The 23,696-nt window shown below is 40.2% G+C and overlaps 2 protein-coding genes across 4 annotated transcripts in view; both read left to right on the forward strand.

Annotated features, from left to right (window-relative positions):
* LOC145998765 (zinc finger matrin-type protein 3-like) overlaps nt 1-23,696 on the forward strand; it is a 374,145-nt gene that overhangs the window by 123,281 nt on the left and 227,168 nt on the right. The window lies entirely within an intron of this gene.
* LOC145998764 (uncharacterized) lies at nt 11,912-14,352 on the forward strand. Its single transcript, XM_083135329.1, has one exon. It carries the CDS (start codon nt 12,057-12,059, stop codon nt 14,136-14,138), a length of 2,082 nt encoding a protein of 693 aa, XP_082991455.1. The 5' UTR covers nt 11,912-12,056; the 3' UTR covers nt 14,139-14,352.

The raw sequence follows: 23,696 nt of genomic DNA on the forward strand, positions 1-23,696 counted from the left end.
ATGTAAGAAATAGAAATACTAATGATGATAATGATTCATGGCCTTACTCTACAGTATGCCCGAGAAGTCCCCGTACCCCTACTTGCATGTATCCTGTTGCGACCTTGTTGTAAATTGGCCGGTATTCGGTTGCTTGAGAATGGCTTCCTTTTCGTGGTTCGCATCCCTGCTTGGTAGGACAAACGGAAGAGCTCGAATTCGTATGTCAGTTGTTGCACCATGGCTGATATGAACAGTTAGTTACAGTGCTGAGGAACGGCTAATGACGTGTGAGTGCGAACGATGTCCCGTAACGTAACGTAAAGTTTGCAAGTATATTATAATGTAAATCAATAGATACATGTAAATATGTCATATATATCTAAGTGTAATTATGTACTATGTTATAGGGACTTCTCGGACACCCTTGCAACGTCCGTCCCACCTACACACAATTAATCGCCACACTCTAAACACTTCAATTAGGAGAACGGCAAAAGTCTACCCATAAATGCTAACTTCATTCCAGTCGGAGAACACAGATTCTGGATATCTCAGGGCTTGCTGGGTGTAACTTGAATAACAGTGAAGCTCGAAATGAAAAACATGAATAACACATTTGAGTGTGAGCAATGATCATTTATATTGATCATGTATTACCCAAAACAGTGAATACAAGATCTTTACAACAAAATATTGTGTTAAAAGATAATCGGTTCGACCCCCGGTAAAGCATTGACCCGTTAACATGACAAAATAATTACCTTACAAATACTCTGGTGGTTGCATACAATTTTATCCCCGATAGATTACAGTTAATTACCTTACCAGATCGGATCCAAATAGCCAAAGTTTATCTCAGTTAGTGACCACTAAACCTTAGCCCACATGGGAACAACGCACTACTCTATTTTATCCCAGTTAAGGTTTCCCACCTGATACAAATACGCGAGTCCCATAATGTACTAATAATTATCCGGGCCCACGTGACTAATTAACAGAAAAAGGGTCCCACGTGATTACATAAAAGAAAAACCCCATGTGACACACTTGACCAATAATAATAATAATACGAACCCTATCAAGATTGCCAACTGGGGGGGGGGGCGGGGGTAGAAGTTAGAGAAACAAGATGCACAGGGTCCGCGGGTACCTCTTTTTGGGCCTGAGCCAGGTGACAAGCGTCAAACGGTACCTCCCAACGAATCAGGACGGACGGTGTGCGAGAACCTGGTCGGAGACTCGTCCGAGGTTTGCACCTGGAACCAGATTCTACGGGGAGAACCGGTCGGGGGCTGTCCAGGGTTTGCACCTAGGAACGGCTCGTGAGGGACTCATCCATTTCAGTTCCTTGTTCGGGGACCTTCCCGAAGTTTGCACCTGGGAACCAAGGTACTGTTGAAGAAAGGACCCGGTCGGGAGCTTGTCCGAGGTTTGAACCTTGAACCGGATCAGTAAGGGGGAAACATCGGTTAGGGAAGATCTGGCCGGGGACTTATCCTAGACCGAAGTCTTGGGGACCAGATCTTCCGATCCTTCCGCAGTTGGCATCTGGCAGTCAACTGAGCTCTCGGGCCGTGTGCGCTGCTTTTATAACGTTTGGGAGTGGCGCATGGGCGGCGAAAATCCTAACTATGAGTACGCTTTGCCAACTCACTTTAAACAGAGATACAAACAGTACGTTCAAAATTCTCTCAATCCTACTCGGTAAAAATCCCCAAACATAAAAATATCTAAAAGCACATTGCATTGTAGCGATTCTATACAGAAGAAAATAGACAATTCTTTATCAGTTACAAACCAACAACAATGGGAAGAACACATTATTTGACCGAAAGAGAGATAACTTAAATCAATAACTTACAAAACTAACATGTGAGCCATCGACAGTGTGCCGGCAGAATGATGTTTTTCAATATATATATATATATATATATATATATGTATATATATATATAAAGTGATATATATATATATATATATATATATATATATATATCACTTTACCATACCACCATGTAACGGTGGGCACGTTACACCCTGTATAATTTTATAAAATACTAGCTGATTACCCGGCGTTGCCCGAGTATTTATTTATCCCAATCTTGTATTAGACAGGAAAATAATGAATTCTAACTATAGTGTAAAATGTAACTAATTTTAAATGTGATCGTGAATGTCACCAATTAGCTTAGCGACTCCGAAAACTATGGATTGGACACTAATCTAGGTCATTTGTGCCATTTTATTTTTCACCCCCTCTAAACCCCCCATGCCGATAGGTGATGAACTTGGAGTTACACGGATTCCACACTAATATCGGCCGTTTTCGCAACACAAAGTCATATCAATCTGAATGTTAGACAACCCAAGAAACACTATTGTTGTGCGGGATTGCATAGAGTCACGGATGTCTGTTTGTGCGGAATTTAATATCGGTCGTTTTCGATTATTTTTACATGTCACCCCTTCTCACCTCACCCCTAGGGGTGCCAGGGGTGTCTTACTCCCACAGTATTTATTACTAGATTGCACGTGATATGTGTACCAAGTTTGGTTGCAATTGTTCCAAGCGTTCGAGAGTTATGCCGGAACAAACATACATACACGCCCACACACACACACACACACACATACATCCATTATATATATATATATATATATATATATATATATATATATATATATATATATTATAGATGGTGTTAGTAAAGGAAAGGTAAAGTTCCCCTTTCATTTTGCACCGTGCCATGAAGGCACATATAGGAGGGATTTGGAAATGGGACCCACGCATTCTTGACCTCAGTAAATTTTTTTAGTTGATGTGATCAGCATCACACTCTGACCGCTTTTACCTCCCTCCATGTAATATTTATTTGAGACATGGTGCCCCATAGCCGTCGGAAAAATTCCTACCTTAGATCACTCACATCGGAAATTGATCCCGGGTCTCCGGCGTAGGAGTCAAACACCCTATTCACTAAACCATCGCGATTCCCAAAAGGTGTACATTCGGAGAATTTATTAGTACTGTGTAATTTATACGCCTCAATTTTGATGCGCTTTTTTTTTGCGTTTTGTAAAATTAATTAGAAAATTTTTCACTTTCACCAGGAAGATTCTTATCAAATTATGCAAATTTATAGAAAATTCTACTTAGAAGCAATCTGACAATGTCAGTCAAACTACACCTTGGACAACAATGCTGTATAAAGGAGAGATTTGTTGCACTACTGAGGCGAGTGTACCGTAACTGCTACGTTGGTTGTGCAGAAACGAACCATTTAGTGCGTTGGTGCGTTGGTGCTGACAGATACACCAGTATATACCATTCGGATCAAGATGGCGCAATCACAACAAACACTGTACGCTGTCAAACACATTGTTGTAAAATATATGTTCCGAATACATACTCGACAGAGTATTGCCAGGTTGAGAGAGGGGATCCATGTCCGCTGGCGAATTAGAAAATATGACCCTTGGCATTAAAACTAACGGAACATCAAGCAAAAACGTTAACAAGGGTAGCGTCAGGGCTGGCGGTCGTAAATGGACTTCTATTAGCTTGAAATTTCGCTTCGCGTTGCGTATGGATGCGTGATGATCGCGTCCGAAATGCACTTAAGAGGTGCAGTGAACGCATCAGTTACCACGCCTGGGAAATTATCTGTGTTTTATATACATTCGGGTGAGGGGTTCGCCGCGGAAAATAAAATTACACGAGGCGAGAGCATCATGGTGTGTCTGCGATGAGTATCGAACTGCTCGTATGATAGGAATGTTTTTTTCTTCTTCTAAAAAAATATTACATGTTTAACGTTTTATCAACAGTCTCTTCATTTCATTTCTATACCATTTCTAGTAAGTGCAGGGTGTTTCCGTGACCTTGGATCATGTTGACAGGGTGGATGGAGACTTGACCCAAGTACTAATATGAGATACGACACCCCGGTCTGGAATCGCCTCGTTAAAATGTTATAAGCCAAAACTATTTGGGGTGCCTATGACAGTGGAATAAGACATGGTGACAAAGGACGTTGAATCTTGAACTCACGTTCTTTCAGCAGAATATTCTGAGTTCAAATCCCAAACACGGTATGAGCTTCGTGCTTCTTTCATCCATTTCATAGATTCATCTTTCATCCTCTTCGTCGCAATTAACGTAAATCGGTAGAAAAAGCAATATTCAAATACACACAAGCAATTTTTTTTCATAACATTAGCAGATTATAGTATATACAATGCAAATTAACATTGTAGTATGATTTCTAAACATGTGTAATGCTTTTACAATCAGGGGTACACACGGGAGGGGCGGATGGGGCATACCCCACCATCAAAAACTTTCGGGGGGTATTTTTTCCCCTTAAAATAACATAAAAATTCAACATTCATATGTGTGTAAGAAATGTTTACACTTTCGCACCATGCTGCAATATGTGAGGCGGGGAGAGGAAGAACTGAGAATACATTTCCTTAGTAATCCATTTACTTTAGCTGATTCCAGGTCAATTCGTCAGATGAAGAATTTAGGGGCGCTGATCAAGGAAACTGTTCAGTAAAGATAAAAAGGTGACTTTTAGTAATAGGATAGCAGTAGCAGACACACTGTCATAATTAAATGGTTTATTCGGATTATGACACGATCTGGGGGCGGGAGATGAACACCCTGATATTTACTATCCCCTGCTGGAGTAAGACCTAATTACTTTTCCTCATTCACAATTATTATTGGTTTGAGATTTGACGGCAAAAGCACATAGTTGTACCGGAAAGACAATACAAGAACTTCTACATACTTCTATTTGCAGCTTTCAATGTTATATTGATCTAATGCCAACTTTCCATGCAATCCTTATTTCTGTCGGTAATGCGGAAAGAATTGTAACTTCTAGCCGCTCGTTTGAAACTGGGGAACATTGACATAAAAACCCACAAGTGTTGTGCAATAATGGCGTGCTTATAAATCCTCAATTTTCCTGGACATTTCCCTCCAACATTAAGTCGTCCCATCCCGCTCATGCAGCACGAAGTTCCAGTAATTTTTTTCGCTCCGAAACTTCAAAACTATCCATTAGTTTCGCATCCAATACCGGGACCAATCGCTCACCTTAAAACCACGGCTCAATTTAGGGGACTTTCGGGGACGCGCTGCGTCGCACAAATGGAGCGGTGAATCCCCACATTTGGGTACGTGCGGGTAATCCCCCTATCTCCTCAAACCGGGTCATGTGTGCCATGACGGAGCACCTTCTCCCGGCGGCCATTAATCCCCGCAATGCGTTTCCTTCCAAGGAGGAGAAATCCTGTTTCAAATTGGTCCCCCGGCTTTTATCAGACGTGAACAGGCAATCCGCAGTCGCTGTCTTCCTCTCTGCTTTCCGACAATGCTTCCTCCTTTTCATTTAAGTTATTCTAATCGTACGGGCGATTTTATCGTGGGCATGGGTTGGATATGTTCTTTCCGTACGCATAACGTACATGTGCGTTGTGCGTCCTCAAGGAAGATAATATTCTGAGTTGCAAACAAAGTAGTGTGAAAGGATTTCAAGGTCCAGTTTGTTTTTTACTTGATTTTTGTGTTTAGCCTCCCCGATGGCGTAGTGGTAACGTCATCGCCTTCCAATCAAGGTGCACTATGTGCCTCCACCGTGCTCGATACACGGTGGAGGCACATAGTGGTTCGAATCCTACTTTAAACTGTAGGTCTAGTCCCGATAAGGTTTTCTGTGCATAAAGTGGACTTAACGCCACAAATTCAACGCAATCTGTAGGTAGAAGAGACTGTTGTACCATGGAACACTTTTTACATTTTAATTTTTTTAAAAAATTCAGGTACTGGCTCTATTATACGTGTATGAACAAATATTGGCAATAACTATTCAAGATTTTTCAATAACTTCCTGTTTGTATTTTGCTGTTTTACTGTCCTATTAAGGATAAAATTAATAAAATGTAATGATATGTAGTGTTCCATGGTACAACATGGTCATGTACCATGAAACATATCCTCTTGTACCTTGTAACACAGAAATGTAGATTGGAATATGGCTCTAAAAAGTTCAAAATTTATTTGTCATTATAAACCAATATTGCAAATACGAGGGTCGTTTGAAAAGTTCCAAGAATGGCCGACAAATGGCCGCAGTACTGTGTCGGGAGGCAGGAACAGCAGAGCAGGTGTTTGTGTAGTGCAAAATTGAAAAGATTGAGCACAGTGCAGTGATAAAGTACTTCTTGTAAAAGGGAAGGCGACATAAATTCATGCCGACATGAACATGTACATGATGTTTTGTGTTCCAAGGTACAAGAGTACGCGCAGTTCAACAATATGGCTGCCTAAACTACGGGTTACAATAAATTACTGAAGGTAGTATACGTATTTACTCACCAGATGATAAGTAATACGCTGAACATGATGATTGTCGCAAACACGATTTCGTTTCTTGGTTAGAACACGAATTACAACCAATAAAATACTTGCTTTTGTTCAGGGTGGCTACTCACCGGGAATTCTGCGTGAATTATTGGCTCCGGGAATTCTGCTTGAATTTTTCTCCGTAGACGTGAAAAATTGCAACTTTTATTAATCCAAATCCTATTGAATTTATACACATTTATAAATGCCCTGAGGCGAGATTTTCGCAGTTGAGTTTTTATTTTTATCGAGGAAGGAAAACAATGTGTGAAAAATAAAACAGAATTCTCTCGATCTGTTTACTTTGTTACTGTCCTTTGTAGAGCGATCTGACAGACGGAAGATTATTGCAAGATAAGATTTCTTGAAGATGATTAGGTAGATTTGAGTTTGAAATTCTTACACAATAAACAATTTCTCCCAGGTTAGAATATATACTGTAACATTTGTGGCTTGTGTTTGCAGATGTATTTCGAGTCTGAGTATGTGAAATGGCAAATGTAGACTAAGGACCTCAAATTAAATGCTTTAAATATACCGTTTAATTATCATAAATTAAATTAGAATTTCTGGATACATTGGAACCACACAGACACTTCATATTGTTACTATATTTGTGTGCATATCAGTGGCGCAAGCACAGTGAGGCAAAGGTCATTGCTCCCACCCCCAACCTTAAATGGAAATCAATTCTAAGGAGGGCAAGGAGGCAAACATTGATGGCCAAGGGCACCTGCAGAAGGCACAGAGGATCAATTATGCCCCTCGATTTCAAATTTTATGCAAATAAAAATACATTTCTTAAAATTTTCTGGCTCGCTTCGCTCGCAATACCTGCTTTTCTTAGTCTTGTCAAGTTCAGAGCCGTAGCTAGGGAGCGGCGGGAGTCGGCCCGGCTGCCGAACAATCTAAATGATAAAAGTTGTAAAAGAGAGAATGCCATGTCGCCTCGTGAAATTATTTGCGCCCTATTAAATCAATATTGTTGCCAGTTATTTTATATCACTCCATTTTTAATATGTGTAAAACATATGTTGTACATGAAAGTTATACATGTCATATGTACAAAAACAATAATATTCTGCCATTCAAAAATACAGTTTGTGTACTTGTTTTCCATTATTAATGAGAAATTTAACGTTTCTTTAAAAAAAGTTGAAAATCATTTGTTCCAACACAAATGCTGTAACACCGACTTCTACCCCCTTTTTGCGTAATTTACGAGGATGATAACGTCTTCGACACTACCACTACTATAATAATAATACGTAATAATTGTCATAATAATGTCATTATTATTATTGGTACGTTTATCCTGGTAATTGCCCCCCCCCCAGGCAAAAGTTGGTGGTTGCGCCTGTGGTGCATGTGTGTGGGTGTTATAGGCGGTAATACGCAAGGTTGAAATAGAGAAAACATCTGCTTGTGGCCTTGATTTTTTTAAAATTTGTCTTGAAAACCGGGAATTATACTTGAATTGCATCATGGTCCTAGAGCAGTCACCCTGTTGTTACTGAGAAATTTTGTTTCCTCCAGAGAATTCATGCAGACCAGAACTACTGACAGCACTACCTATCGACGTCTATACAACTTAGTGGAGTTTACGTAGCAGCAATAATTAGAACTATGAAATGTTCCAAGATACACTATGCTAAAGATACAACAGTCTCCCCTGCTGTTTGTGGATAGTAAAAAAAAATAATAGCTATTATCAATTAATACATGACATTAAATGAAAACCGGTTGTAGTTATTACATCCGGTTTTCTGTACCTCTGAAGCCTCGCCTATTGAGGTGCAGGTTCAATCCGTACAGGAATTTTGAGGAATCAATGAATGAAACCAGAGTGAGTTTTTTCAGAATGCTATTTTGGGGCGAGAAAAAACTACCAGAAACTATCGAAGGGTCAAATTTGACAGTTTCCTGTCTGGTGCTATGATAACCTATGGATTTCGAATAATGGGGCTCATATTATTATTATTATTATTATTATTATTTATTATCTCAATAGGGTTACAATTAAGCCATACAGCATTTCATTTAAAACAATATTAATACAAATAATGACTTGATGCCCTATGTGGTAAAAAATATACAAAAGTTACATCTAAGGAAAATGAGTATACAGTATAAAGTGTTCTATAGTAGCAATGAAATAAAGAAAGTTTGAGAGTTATACACATTTGTGTGGGTTTGGGTATAAGTGTGTATGAAATTAATGTTCGAAGCACATGGATGAAAATTTTAAAACATATGTGTTTGGCGGGAATGGTGGTGGTGTGGGGGGGGGGGAGGTGAAGCACTGAAAATAATGTTACTGGAGTTAGAATTTATAGGCATGTGAACGTAGAAGACGACAGAACTGCGCTATGCTGGTACTGAGTTTGACCCTCGTCGGGAGTGAATTCCAGGTTACCGCTGCTAGGTACGAGAAGGACTTCTGGCCAAATCTGGTTTTGTTAGGTTTGGGAATTAGTAGGTCTCTATGTAAGGACGATCTGGTGTTTCGGGTGCTGAACTCAGAGTCGATCTTAATCCTATTATGCAATGGAGATAATTTGTTATGTATACTATGGAATACTTTATTCAGGTAGATGTAATGCATATGCAGCCCTTAATGCAGTTGGGAATAGCGACTTTATAGGAGAAGTGGAAAAGTGACATTTTAGTGGAGTATAATCTCGGTTAGCATCACTGGCAGTCCGCAATTTTTGTCAGCAGACATGCACCCAAGTACCGGCCATGCAACCGTTCGTACAGGACAAATTCTCTCGCCTTCTCCTCCTCTGCAGTCTAATTGCTGTGAGACTTCCTTATGCAATAGTCATATAAAAAAACGTCTTGCTAAACTTGTTTGATCATCTGCATTTATGCTGAATTGTTAACAAATGTGTATAGAGTAATTCATACCTTGAATTAAAAGAAGACTTAGCAGACGTTTGTTGCTAAAGAATGTTGGTTTGTTCTTTAGTAAGGTTGAGGTTTTCAGTACATGGTTAGAACCCTCTCCAAACATACGCATTTACAACTGGCCTCCGTGGAGGAGTGGTTATAACAGCGGTCTACGACGCCAAGGGTCCCGAGTTCGAATCCAGGCTTGGACATGGATGTTCTTTGTGAGTATCCCTCATGATTGATTGATTTAGTTAATTTTATTTCGCTGTTCTGTCAGTTTTGGCTAAGAATGAATGGTGATAAAATGAAATGGATGAAGGAACAATCACAAACACAAAGGAACAGCACGCAACACGAGCCCCACGAAGGATTATACTGGCCGTGAGTCTTCACGCCAGAGCCTCGCTAGCCTGCAAAATGCAGTCCAGAGTGTACTACGTGGAAGTGGTATTGACATTTGCGTGTCTTCAGAAAGGGTCACTTCCTTAATGAATTTCATCACGTCATCATTCATCCTCATTTTCGCGATTAGCCAAGAGTGGCAGAGTAGCGAGGTAAAATGAAATCAACCAATCAATAAGCATTTATAGAAGATTGCAATGACTATAAAGCAAAACATTTAATAAACGGCGAGAAGTTGCTCATGTTTTCGTTTAAAGGTGAGGCCGATAGCTTTAAGTTTTCCTGAAAGCCAAAATATACGCGCGAGTATACTGCACAATTCAGCAAGCAAACGAAGGACTACAACAAAAAATCAAATGTAAGATCCATTTTATTTCCACCAGACACTATTTTAAGGCGAGAGATTGAAATTAAATGTTGGTGTCACAGCGCCGTAAAGTGTTATTTACGTATAATGCGAATTTATGCCACGGCGTTAAAATAACGCTAATACGGAGAAAATGTTGATGACGTGTAGGTTATGATGGAGTGGAGCATCCTGGGAAGATGGAATCGCAAGGAATTATGGGTTTTCTTCAGCTTCCCTCTCGCTTTTACCCCAGTGGGCCAGAGGGAAGATGTTCAATGTCCAATGTTGGCCTGGAAGGAGATTGAAGTTATAAACGAGATTGACTGGGGAGACTGTCTGCTATAACAAGGCAGTTCAAATTCGTGGGAGGCCCGTGCCGAGGGGGGAGGGTCTGGGGGGAGAGGGGGATATGTCTTGAAGCATCGGTCCAAATCCTTCGCCGGAGGAGGCAATCCCTCTCGACGAGATAGGGAGAAACGTCAGCTTTGCTTTAGCCCCGAGATTGCGTGTTGCGTCTCGACTCATTCGGAGCTGTCGCCGGCAATCGAAGAAGAGAAAACCTGCTTTCGGTTCGAGGAACATTGTCACTTCTCGCATTTCCCGCACCGAAATAAAGTCCCGATATTCTCGTGTACGTTTATTCTGCATTTTTCTTTTTCTAGGGGTGTGACAGGTATGCGTTATGTGATGTGTAAGTGCAGGTGCAACCTACACCAATCTTCATAATTGAACCTGTACTTACACATCATGGAACGCATACCTATCACCCCCCCCTACAATACACTATTAATGACTTATTGTTATTGCATATCTTTATTTCACAGTATACACACTAATCAATTCAATGTATAATATTTGTATTATCTTTATTGTATTATCGTCATCATTATGTTTTTTTATCTTTCATTGTTTAATTAATTTATTCTATCTGTGACAACGGTTGGTTGTAAGAACGGCCCATGAGACCAAAACACGCCTGCTTAAATAAAGACCAAATCTATTCTATTCTTCTAAAGTGTGTTACGTTCGGTGTACGGCTCAACAAGGCTTTTTATTTGTAATTCACGGTTATTCGTAAAGACAACATAGGGGAAAAGTATTTAATTATAGCTTCTTCTTAATAACTGTAGGTGCTCGGGAAGTTATGATCTTAGGCCGATGGATTTCATCCTTTGGGGTTTTGTTTAAGACTAAATGTTTGCCCCCCCCCCCTTCCTGCTACTGTAAAGGACTTACGAGGACGTATAGTTGAAACCACACCAGTCAGTTGGGACCCTTCAGGTGTTGACCTGGCTCTTCGGTTGTAAATGTAACACTAGGTAAGATATATGTTTCCTAAGGCTTTGGCAATTGGTCAAGTAAATTATCTATAAATAATACCTTAAAGCTCAGTAAGAATAAGCAAATACAGCATGTTGAATTGTAAGACAATATTGTATTAATGCTTATTAAAAGTAACTTTCAGTATTTTAAACACATGTTTTTAGTAGAAGTGTCAATACCCTGCATATCTGATGGTATTTTCTTGCATATGTAAAAGAATGAAAATTCTTATTTTAATATATTCAGCAACATATTGTAAAAGGTATGTGCCTCCTCCGGGTTCAATACCCGGTGGAGGCACTAGTGGTTCGGATCCCACTTTACATTGTAGGTCCTATCCTGATTAGCCTTACTGTGCATAAAGTGGACTTGAAACACCAACTCAAAAAAATAGTGCAAAAGGTGTATGCTATATTGAACTCTCTCAACTAGTAGAAAGCTTAGTTCAAAGATAGAAACAATGGATACATTTTGCAACAAAAGCAATTTTCTCAACAGTGTAAACAGGATAACCAAGGTTCCTTAATCAAGCGCGATTACTGAAAGTAAGTTGATGAAGATATTGAGCTTGGTGCAAGTGATACAGATAAAAACAGCAATACAAGTAGTGGAGTTTTGCCTACTACTGATCATTAGTGCAGCAATCTCTTTGCCGGTTGTCCTCTTCCGATAAGTGGGTTTCCTTCCACAATGGCCCAGTATCAAGAAGAGGAAGGTTCCACAGGGCAATTGATGTGGGAAGCAAAAATAATGCAATCCAAAGTTCCTGGTAGAAGCCTTGAAGAGATATACGCTTATTTGGAAGCTAACATCGATGCCAAGAACAGGTTCCAACTTGTGCTGGACGAATTCCGGCGTCATGAACAGTTGGACAACGCAAGAGACGAGGAGAAGGAAGATCAAGCTACAACCTCTGTGATCGAACAACACGGTTCACCTGAAGTGACTTCCGGAAATGATCAAGCAGAAAAAACTGTTTCTAGAAAACGAAAACGGTCAAAGTCTGATACGGGATTAGCTACCAAGAGAGACAAGAGGAACGATGGCGAAGAATTCTCCGTGCTCGAAGAGATGGAAGTTGTTGAACAAACTGCTCCGGAGACAGCAGAAACTGAGAGCGAAGAATCCAAGGAGCTTCAATTTTTACAAGACATGTTTCCACACGTAAGACCCTCCTATCTGAGGCGTAGATGTGCCACCATAACAGACACCACAGGATACTACCAACTTGCTGCAGATCTTCTCGACAAGAGAATTGGTAAAGGTGTTTTCCGCTCTGGGAAACACGTTGATCTGAGAAAACAAGAAGAAACAAGCCAAGGAGTTCCTGCTAGTGAACTAGGCCCTGCCTTGGAAGAGCAGTTTCAAATTCTAATACACATGTTTCCACAAGTTGACCCAGATTATCTGCGCAGTGCTTCTAGCAGATGCAACGGCAGTGAGGAGGAATTTCAGAAACTCGTCACGGAGATCTTGGAAAATAAATCATACCCCTTGCTGAAAGAGAGAAAGAGGTTGGAGACGGAGGCCAAGAAAATCGACGATACTCGCCAGAAACTCTTGGGCAAATTCGACTTGCAATCGTTCCTCCAGGAATTTCCAGATCCTCCATCTCATTTTTCGGATGTGCGAAGGGTGCCTAGCCCTACATATCAACAGGAAGCATTATCTTACCTAAAGGCAAAGTACAGAGGCATTTTTGTGAGAGCGATAGTGGAAAAATTTAGGGAAAACAACCATCTTTTGTACCCAACAGCGAAGAGCTTAGATGCGTTGAAAGGTGATAGGTTGAAGGCCACCCGGAAGAAAAAGTGGGTATGTCCTACAAACATTGAGATCCCGTTACTTCAGGAAATCACATTCAATGAGAATAAAGAAGAGATAGACAAGCACTTTAAGGTGAAAGAAGAAGCCAGGAGGAATGATATCGCAAAGGCAAGAGCCGCCAACGAGCTTCTGGAATGTGGCTGCTGCTTCGATGACGAGTGTCTTGTTGAAGATATGGCAGAATGCGAGGACGGACACCCGTTCTGCAAGGTGTGCGTGAAAAGGGGCGCCGAGGAACAAATCGGTCAGTCGAAGACCCATTTCCCCTGCTTTAGACCGAACTGCGAGAGCGAGTTTAACTTGAAGACGCTGAAGATGGTTCTGAAGAGCTCAACATACGAACGGGTCTTTCAGCAGCGGCAGTTGGACGAGGTGAAGCTGGCTGGAATAGAGGGTCTCGAAATGTGTCCGTTCTGTAATTTTGCCCTGATTTTGCCACCCGAGGACAAAGTTTTCAAGTGCCAGAATCCGAATTGCATGCGGGAGTCTTGCAGATTATGCGGAGAGGAGAATCACGTACCGCTGCGCTGCGACGAGTTAGAGAAATCATCGCAAGTGAAGATGAGGACGTACATTGAGGAGAAGATGACGGAGTCGCTCCTCAGAAAATGCTACAAGTGCGACAGGAAATTCATCAAAGTAGAAGGTTGCCATCACGTATCTTGCCCTTGCGGAGCAACCATGTGCTATCAATGCAGGAGACCTATCGGTCAATGCAAATCTAGATGCGGTTTTGAATCGACTTCCGTTCTGCATGCAAGGGAGGTGAAGGAGGGTGCAGTTGCGGCTAAGGAAAAGGTCACTGCCGAGAACCCGGGCGTGGAGCTTTTACACGACCCAACAAAATTACTTCCAGAAAATAAACCACTTGCAAGAAACATTCAACCTTGGGATCATGTAAGAAACATTCGACCTTGGCCTCATGCAAGAAACATTCGACCTTGAGCTTATGCTCGTGTACGAGGAGCATAGTAGTCCGAGCTCGAGAATATAAGGCACCTAACCGTAACCGAAATCGTATCTAAAAAGAAATAAGATGAAAGCGAAAGACATTCTTTTTGGCTATATTCTATTTTATGGTTATCTTCTACAAATATAACAAACCATGAATCCAAATTCATACAGTTCTGTTTACTTTGCTGCTGTAACGTTTATCATTGCCACAATAAAATTGCTTATTTTCAACTTGAAATTTGATTTCAGTATCCTCAGAATTTCTACAATTGCGAGTGGTCGTAAAGGTTGATTTGTTTATTTTACTTCCCTTTTCTGATACTTTTGACTAATCGCGAAGATGAGAATGAGCGATAATATGATGCAATTCATGGCTCACAAAGAACACCATATGCAGACCGGGATTCGAACAACTGACCCCTGGAGCCATTGCGCTGTGCTAACCACTCCGTCACGAAAGTCCACATTAGAAACAGGGAGACCTCACATTTTGTCGTTTCTTCCAAAAATAGCGCGTCATATTGCAGTCGATGGAGACTATGTCGTCATGCAGTCTTCCATAAGTATTTCCTAGTGGTCAGTGAGGCTAGACTGCACAATCGACCCTTGTGTTTTACCGTTTGAAAGTAAAAAAAATATTGTGCGCTAATAGTACGTATTTAACACTTCGAATTGCCACTGTGCATTTCTAAATTTGAAGTTACATTTCTATGAAATAATAATAAACAAAATACTACAACATCACTTGCCATAGCTGGTTTCCTTGAACCTAACCCATGTTGTAAACACACAGTATTGCCAGGTCGAACTTTGGTTTTCAACGTGAAAATATATGCGAATTTCCACTAGGCTTCAACTTTTTTAAAATCATGTTTTCATTCGTATTTTTTCATGCTTTTATTCAAACGGACTCTATAGAAAAAGGCGGGGCCGCGGTAGCGCCAGGGGGCTGAAGGTCAATTACCCGAGGGGCGGAGCCCGGAATCGGGGGGCAGTTAATACTACTGCGACGAGCTAAAGGACATTCGTTCAATTTATTAATTTAGATCAGACATCTACGACTCAATAACTGAGTCTCAACTTTGCCTGGAACGTTCAAAATGTCATTAGTTCGAATTATTTGTATTGATAAACTTTGCCTGGTAACGCTGGTGACGAGTGCAGATCGCTGGAGATTAAAATTTTATACCTTCAGATTTCAAATAGGATTTCAAATAATTTACAACTAACAATAACCCCTTTCCATAGCAACAGCAATAACCCAATTTACACATGCGAAATTCCCCCCTTCTGAAAGAGAAGAATTAATCATTTAAACATTTTCACTAACACCAAATACAAATGGAAGAAAATATTTTAGCACATAAATATGAACACCAGAAACAGTAAACTTATTTATTGTATTCAATTTAACACATATTTCCTGCGTATGTAAGCATCAACAATCTGTCCTTATTAAGTTAAGAGACGTAAAATAAAACTGTCGATACGTGAACGAAAATTTACCCATCAAAGTCATATAGCATGCACCTTTAATGCCATATAAGGAATTACAAAAGTCCTAATTACTTCCTATTTTGACATTGAACCAATTCTAGAACATGCTCCTCGTTTATTTGACTAGTGCTATGCGTTTCTTGCACGAAAATAAATCGTTTTACGTGTGCACAGAGCCCTTTTCAGACATGGCGTCGATGGCCATTTTGTAAATAACGCATGGTCTGTGACGTGTACTAGTACCGTTTCCCGTAAAATTCAACACACGCGAGATAGCTATCTCATATACAACTTTGCTTAAACGTTGTAAACACGATCTTCGAGAATTTTCTTCCTCTCAAAGTCACTTAAGATAATTAATTTCCTCACCTGGTGTGTCGGGAACGACGAATCCATCACGCACGAGTCCACTCTTACCTCTCTCTCCCCGAGAGCTCCATTCCTTTCCAACACTTATTTTTGCGATGTGCTTTCACTTCAAGCTATTATCTGCCGTTTTGTCCTAACTGCAAATGTAAGATTCCTCCCTAAAGCACGGAAACAATTCTGATTTCCTCCACTGTAGTGACATTACTCTGTTCACTCCATGTTTCCTTCTCCGGAAGTCCTTCTCCACCACTGCACACCCCTCTCGATCACTATTCCTCATTTTTGCAGAGCACATTTGTCTTTACCAAACAACAATTTTTCATGATTTAAATACCACACGTTATCAGATATGTATATGCGTTAAGGAACCCAGTGTAATGCTCAATAAGATAAACTTTTTGCTGATAATTAACCAAAGGCATCTAGATCAAAACGCTGTATATTTTATTATTTTGCGCCATAACTGCGAATTGCCCATGAGTGCAGTGACCGACACATCAAAATGTCCTTGTGCATAAGGAAACCGCGAGAAAATCGGATCTTAAACAAAGGAATTTACAATTCAAATGCGCACAACGGTCAGAGCCATCTAGCGATTCTTCGCGTAACTATTAAAGCAACAAAGTTTTCATATTGCATAGGCATTCCACCTATCGTGAATTCTCTGCACTAGACGAGTTCATCGTCTTTGGACCTGAGTTGGGCTACTATACCCGAGCAAAACACACACGAAACTCAAGTTTCCAGAATACATTATGACAGTTCGTCATAAATGGCGCCCAACATAGGGCTGAACCCTCACACAATACTTTTGTTACAATACTAAAGTTAGACTTTCATCAAATAAACATTCATATTCTACATATTCACTAATATACATTTTTGATATATACAGACATATTACTTTATTGTTTACAATATGATACATCCCGGATCACCAACTCTGGTGACTCCATCATTCTTCAGAAAGAAGGAACCCCGCATGTGTTTTGGCGTCTTGCAGAACATAGTGGCTTGTATATTTTTGGTTGGAGCAGGAAACAAATAGATGCCTAGGCCCACCGCAACATTATACTTACTTGACTATTAGCCCGCCGCAAGCATAACCTAACTTGACCTCTACCGCATCATACCTGCCCCCACCCGCAAACTCAACAACACCCCCATGGAGCTACCTAAACAACTCTTAATTCGCTTCTGGATTCATTCAATCTGAACTAATCACTATTTAAAGGCGTAGTATGAGCCTTGTGTGCTACTACCCTAATGCGCTGCAGTTGGTATTTTCTTTGACCTGACCACAACAACGATGCAAATAGTGGTGTTCCAAATATTCATGAGATGAATACCCCTGAGCAATCTATCATAGAAAATGCCTTATCTTATTTTGGAGCAATCAGGAAGATTTCAGGCTCATCTCGCATGCTAGTACGCCGCAGAAATTTCACCTACTTGGTCAACTCGCCCGCCGCAGGCTCAATCTCACTTTACCCATACGAGAAATTTTAACCTTGCTCTTCCCCTACCCCCTCTTTATTTACACTGTCCTTAACTAAAACGTCTGATTTACAGCTAAACCCCATCGTCTGTAACATTTCATCCACACCTTCCAAATTCAAATCTAGTAATCTTTTCACCCAAATTTTTACCTTGTCATCTGAACAATTCCAAACTTTACAATTTTCTATCGACTGGTGATCCATTTTTTCTCCTGTCACACAGTCTATTAATGACAGCGTAGAATCTTTACTGTTCTTTACACAAAGGTAAGGGCCGACAAAGAGGTCACAATATTTTCTTATCACCTTATCTCCGGTACCACTTAAGGTCTGATTCTTAACGAAGACTAGCTTACCCTCTTCCACTACAGGTTTAGCATCCATCTTAGCATTATGTTGCTTCAATTTATTTTGCCTTTTACTAAGACTAGACAGATTCGCCATGACTAGCTTGTCATTCCACGTGACATTGTTAGCATCGACCCCCAGCGTCGGTATATCGGTCAAACTCTTTGTCATGTTTAATCTCAACTCCATTGGAGAATATCCTGTTTGTAACGAAATGGAACCATTCAGAAGGCGCAGAGCTTCAGGTACTTTTTCCGGCCATTTATTGTGATTGGAATTACAGAGTATTCTCATCAAACGGTTCAATTCCGAATGATAGCGCTCTACCCAATTTGAGCTCGGATGGTACACCGGAGTGTAAACAAGTTGTACCCCCCATGTTTTCATTGCATTCTGAAAAATTTTCGACTTAAATTGTGGCCCATTATCCGAAACTAACCTCTGAGGAATTCCCAAATGAACAAAGTACACTTTTGACAATTTATTCACAATGGTATTGGCATTGCTATTAACCACCGGGTATGCTACCAAATACCTTGTTGCTGCATCTAGAACCGTAAACAAAAACCTTTCTCGCTTAGGCCCCAGCGCAAACGGACCCTGCAGATCAATAAACAAAATCTCCCCCGGCATGTCTGTGAAATGAGACCTTGCAACAATTTTAGCCGGATGTTTATTCGGTTTTGTACGCTGACACAACTCACAGTTTTTTACATACGACTTAATATCAGATTTCATCCCTTGCCAATAGAAAACCCGATATAAGTGAGATAAAGTTTTGGCAACACCGTTTAACATGTTATAATTTACTTTTACACAATATCTATATTCAAAATAAATCCCATAAAACTCAAAATTTGGTGTGTCAGATAGCCAGAAATATGTTTCTCTTACAAACACAATTCGATGTTTGGACAAACTCAGCAACCTTAATTGCGACTGTGCAAGGAGAATTCACTATAACTAGAAGCTAAATCAAACAGATGACGACAACAGCTTCGTAAATACATGACGCGCTATCACTGCCACCAAATGTGCCACTAACATTTTTGTTATTAATCTTGGAACCGAACCAGGATACTCGCCTTAAGTAAACCAAAGATACGTTTTATATGTCTTATAATTTCACGCTGCTATGCAAGATTGCTTGAAATTTATTTGTTTCCTCTTGAATACTGGTTACCATCGGGTGGCATATCTCAGATACCCCCTACCATCACCATGTCATGTATACAGAGAAATCAAACCTATTGAATGTCGTTACTTAAACTCTCCAAAATACAGACTCCAGACGAACTTGTGTCAGGACTAAGCCGACACTAATGGCAAATGTCCCCTCGACACCCTATCATTCTCACATTTTCTATGTGTGGAGACGTATTTTCCCAAGGACGAACAAATACAACATCTAGTGTCCCTGATGTTCCCTTGTGTTTCTTTAGAACGCCAATCAACACGATTCTACCCGAGAAATTCGCACAAAATTTTACAATGAAACTTGCAAGCACATGTAACAACAAATTCAAAATGATACTGCCCACTTAAAAGCTGTTGGCTCCAAAATGATAGTGAGGCTGCTTGACTTGTTAAATGCTCCCATTTTAAATTTCCCGCACCAGACTGTCCATCAGATATCTTTTCTGAGCTATAAACTTGACACTAGCCCCAACTGAACTGACGTTTGAAAATAAACAAAAGTTAGTATTCAAATGATAATTAAATTCAAATTTATTTTAAACTTCCCAAAGATACATACGTTATTAAATCCGTCAAACTAAATATATTATCTTTAATATTTACATTTTGTACAAAGCGAAGTTACTATCAATGATTAAAGAGTGATGATCGCGCCGATGATCTCAACAGGCTTCATCTTTGAGCAATCATACTCAACTATATGCATCCCATGCCATTTTCTTCTGACATGAGTGCGATGCCAGATCATTCTAACCCTGTACCAAAGATACAAAGCCAAGAGAAGACAAATACTCAAAATTTCCCCCAAAACTTTTGTGCTGGTACTTTTCCGAGGAGACCTTTTTGTTCTTCTCTTCCTAATATGGCTTGGATGGAGGGACACTCTTCCTCCAGCAACAGTTCGACTTACTACCAAAGTTTTCTTGGGAAGTGAGTCAGTAGGTGACTTCATTTTAACTCTGATGCGCCTCCCATATCTGACTGAATAACCAGTGCCTAATTTCATGAAAGAAACGACACATGCCATACCGGCAATTCTTTTGGGCATAAGAACACGCATAGGACCACACCTAATGCAACTTCTGGGTTCGATTACTGAATTCCTCACAGCAGTCTGCAATGGATAACCAACTACTGGTATAACTTCGTTGTGTACCGAATGATCTTGAACTATGGACACTAAAGGTAAGTCAATACTATTTTCCCCAACAGACACAACAGACAGGATAGATTTGTTCTGAGATGATACTGAATTTGAGTGTAGACACTGAGAATCCACCTTACTTTCCGGACACCCTGTATCAACTTGCACCGTGTGGACACGCTTACTCAACGAAGATGAACCTAGAGAACCACTTCGTTTACAACCATCACCCAGTAAAGGAATTTGCAAGCTCGGTTTTGGGAAAGATGCATCTTTTGTGCAGAAGCCGACAGGGAAAGACTCGTCTCTGTTACCCGACACCCCAAAAGACCACTCCTCGCTTATCAAATATTTTCCTTTATTACCCTTGTGGTGTTTTTGCTCTAACGTTCTGTTTCGGTTCAGTTCGCTGGTACTCTGTGCATAACTTTCCGACCAGGAAGTCAGAGTGCCTGTGCAGTGGTCATGTTCGACCGAATGTGAAGTACACATGCAATTGGTGACCGCAGAAGAAGTTACAACACCATTCATCAGTTCAACTTTACTCCCTGACGAATCAAACTCCTTCGTCAAAGACTCATGCCTTTTTTCTACCAACTCAGCCCTGTATTGTGATACTGAAAACGTGAGATCGTGCAGACCCTCACTTGTTTTAATAACATCTTGCTGCAGCTCTAATAAGCATTTACTGGTGCCCTCTAGATCAGACTGCAGTTTACCCACTACCTTACTAGTATGAGCTGCAAGTTCTGTTTTGAGCAACTGATTGCTTTGATTGAGTTCTGATTTAAGTAACTGATTGCTTTCATTAAGTTCTGATTTGAGCAACTGATTGCTGTCTCTGAGTTCTGATTTGAGTAACTGATTGCTGTCTCTGAGTTCTGATTTGAGTGACTCAGTGCATTCCTTGTTCCTTTCCTCACTCTGTTTAATAAAGGCGAACAAGGAATCTAATGTAACCGGTTCCTGCTCAGTTGCCATTATTAATATTAGCTTTAACAACAGCAATTAACCAACTAAAGATTAACCTACTTGAAACCCAACAAAAAATTCAATAACGCAGCCCCTCTGCACTTGAGTCCTCGTAATCTTGCGACGAGCTAAAGGACATTCGTTCAATTTATTAATTTAGATCAGACATCTACGACTCAATAACTGAGTCTCAACTTTGCCTGGAACGTTCAAAATGTCATTAGTTCGAATTATTTGTATTGATAAACTTTGCCTGGTAACGCTGGTGACGAGTGCAGATCGCTGGAGATTAAAATTTTATACCTTCAGATTTCAAATAGGATTTCAAATAATTTACAACTAACAATAACCCCTTTCCATAGCAACAGCAATAACCCAATTTACACATGCGAAATTCCCCCCTTCTGAAAGAGAAGAATTAATCATTTAAACATTTTCACTAACACCAAATACAAATGGAAGAAAATATTTTAGCACATAAATATGAACACCAGAAACAGTAAACTTATTTATTGTATTCAATTTAACACATATTTCCTGCGTATGTAAGCATCAACAATCTGTCCTTATTAAGTTAAGAGACGTAAAATAAAACTGTCGATACGTGAACGAAAATTTACCCATCAAAGTCATATAGCATGCACCTTTAATGCCATATAAGGAATTACAAAAGTCCTAATTACTTCCTATTTTGACATTGAACCAATTCTAGAACATGCTCCTCGTTTATTTGACTAGTGCTATGCGTTTCTTGCACGAAAATAAATCGTTTTACGTGTGCACAGAGCCCTTTTCAGACATGGCGTCGATGGCCATTTTGTAAATAACGCATGGTCTGTGACGTGTACTAGTACCGTTTCCCGTAAAATTCAACACACGCGAGATAGCTATCTCATATACAACTTTGCTTAAACGTTGTAAACACGATCTTCGAGAATTTTCTTCCTCTCAAAGTCACTTAAGATAATTAATTTCCTCACCTGGTGTGTCGGGAACGACGAATCCATCACGCACGAGTCCACTCTTACCTCTCTCTCCCCGAGAGCTCCATTCCTTTCCAACACTTATTTTTGCGATGTGCTTTCACTTCAAGCTATTATCTGCCGTTTTGTCCTAACTGCAAATGTAAGATTCCTCCCTAAAGCACGGAAACAATTCTGATTTCCTCCACTGTAGTGACATTACTCTGTTCACTCCATGTTTCCTTCTCCGGAAGTCCTTCTCCACCACTGCACACCCCTCTCGATCACTATTCCTCATTTTTGCAGAGCACATTTGTCTTTACCAAACAACAATTTTTCATGATTTAAATACCACACGTTATCAGATATGTATATGCGTTAAGGAACCCAGTGTAATGCTCAATAAGATAAACTTTTTGCTGATAATTAACCAAAGGCATCTAGATCAAAACGCTGTATATTTTATTATTTTGCGCCATAACTGCGAATTGCCCATGAGTGCAGTGACCGACACATCAAAATGTCCTTGTGCATAAGGAAACCGCGAGAAAATCGGATCTTAAACAAAGGAATTTACAATTCAAATGCGCACAACGGTCAGAGCCATCTAGCGATTCTTCGCGTAACTATTAAAGCAACAAAGTTTTCATATTGCATAGGCATTCCACCTATCGTGAATTCTCTGCACTAGACGAGTTCATCGTCTTTGGACCTGAGTTGGGCTACTATACCCGAGCAAAACACACACGAAACTCAAGTTTCCAGAATACATTATGACAGTTCGTCATACTACTTTTTTCCCACTTCCAATTGTTTCCTCACCTTAAATTTTACATTTCTGGAATCCTTGATTCATACCCTTTCCAACGATGTATCATCCATATTTCTATTAAGAAGGGTCGATTCGAGATCCTTACCATCCGTGATATTTATTAACCATTAATCTTCTTCAAACACAAGATTTAATGCTGTGATGTAAGGGGTAACTTTATTGTAAGCACCCGAATGTCAACCTCTGTTCCACGAAGTACACCCCGGTAACTGCTTCTTGCAGGCCAACGAGGCTCTGGCGTCTGGACGAAACGACTAGGGTAATCCTCTGTGTGATCGTGTTGTCCTGTGTTTGTCCTTTTATGTGCTCCGTGCCCCCTTACCGCCCGAGGCTTTCAACTATGGTATGGCGATTTTAGACAGTGTAGCTTTAGTTGTTGATAGTAGTCTATGACATCATTGAAGTTTTAACAGACATATTTTATTTTCTTGTCAATACCCTGCCCTCAGTTTTGTTCGTAGTTAAGGGACTTACCTCCGTCTTGTTTATTGATTTAGTTTATTTTACTTCCCTTTTCTGCCACTTCTCGCACCACCAAGATTTAGTTCATACTACTGTTGCCACAATCTGAGGACATAATTTCCCTTTTTCGCCCAAAATAATTATAATACTAATAGGTAGTACTACTTAGTAGTATTTTTGTTGGCCCATGGTTCATTTGTGAAAAATGTTAATAAATAATCACATGGGCCAGATGTTTCAGGTTTTAACCCTGGTCAGGTATGTCTT

Source organism: Lepisma saccharinum, chromosome 14 (genome assembly GCF_977018435.1).
Source record: "Lepisma saccharinum chromosome 14, izLepSacc3.1, whole genome shotgun sequence".
Classification (NCBI taxonomy): Eukaryota; Metazoa; Arthropoda; class Insecta; order Zygentoma; family Lepismatidae; genus Lepisma; species Lepisma saccharinum.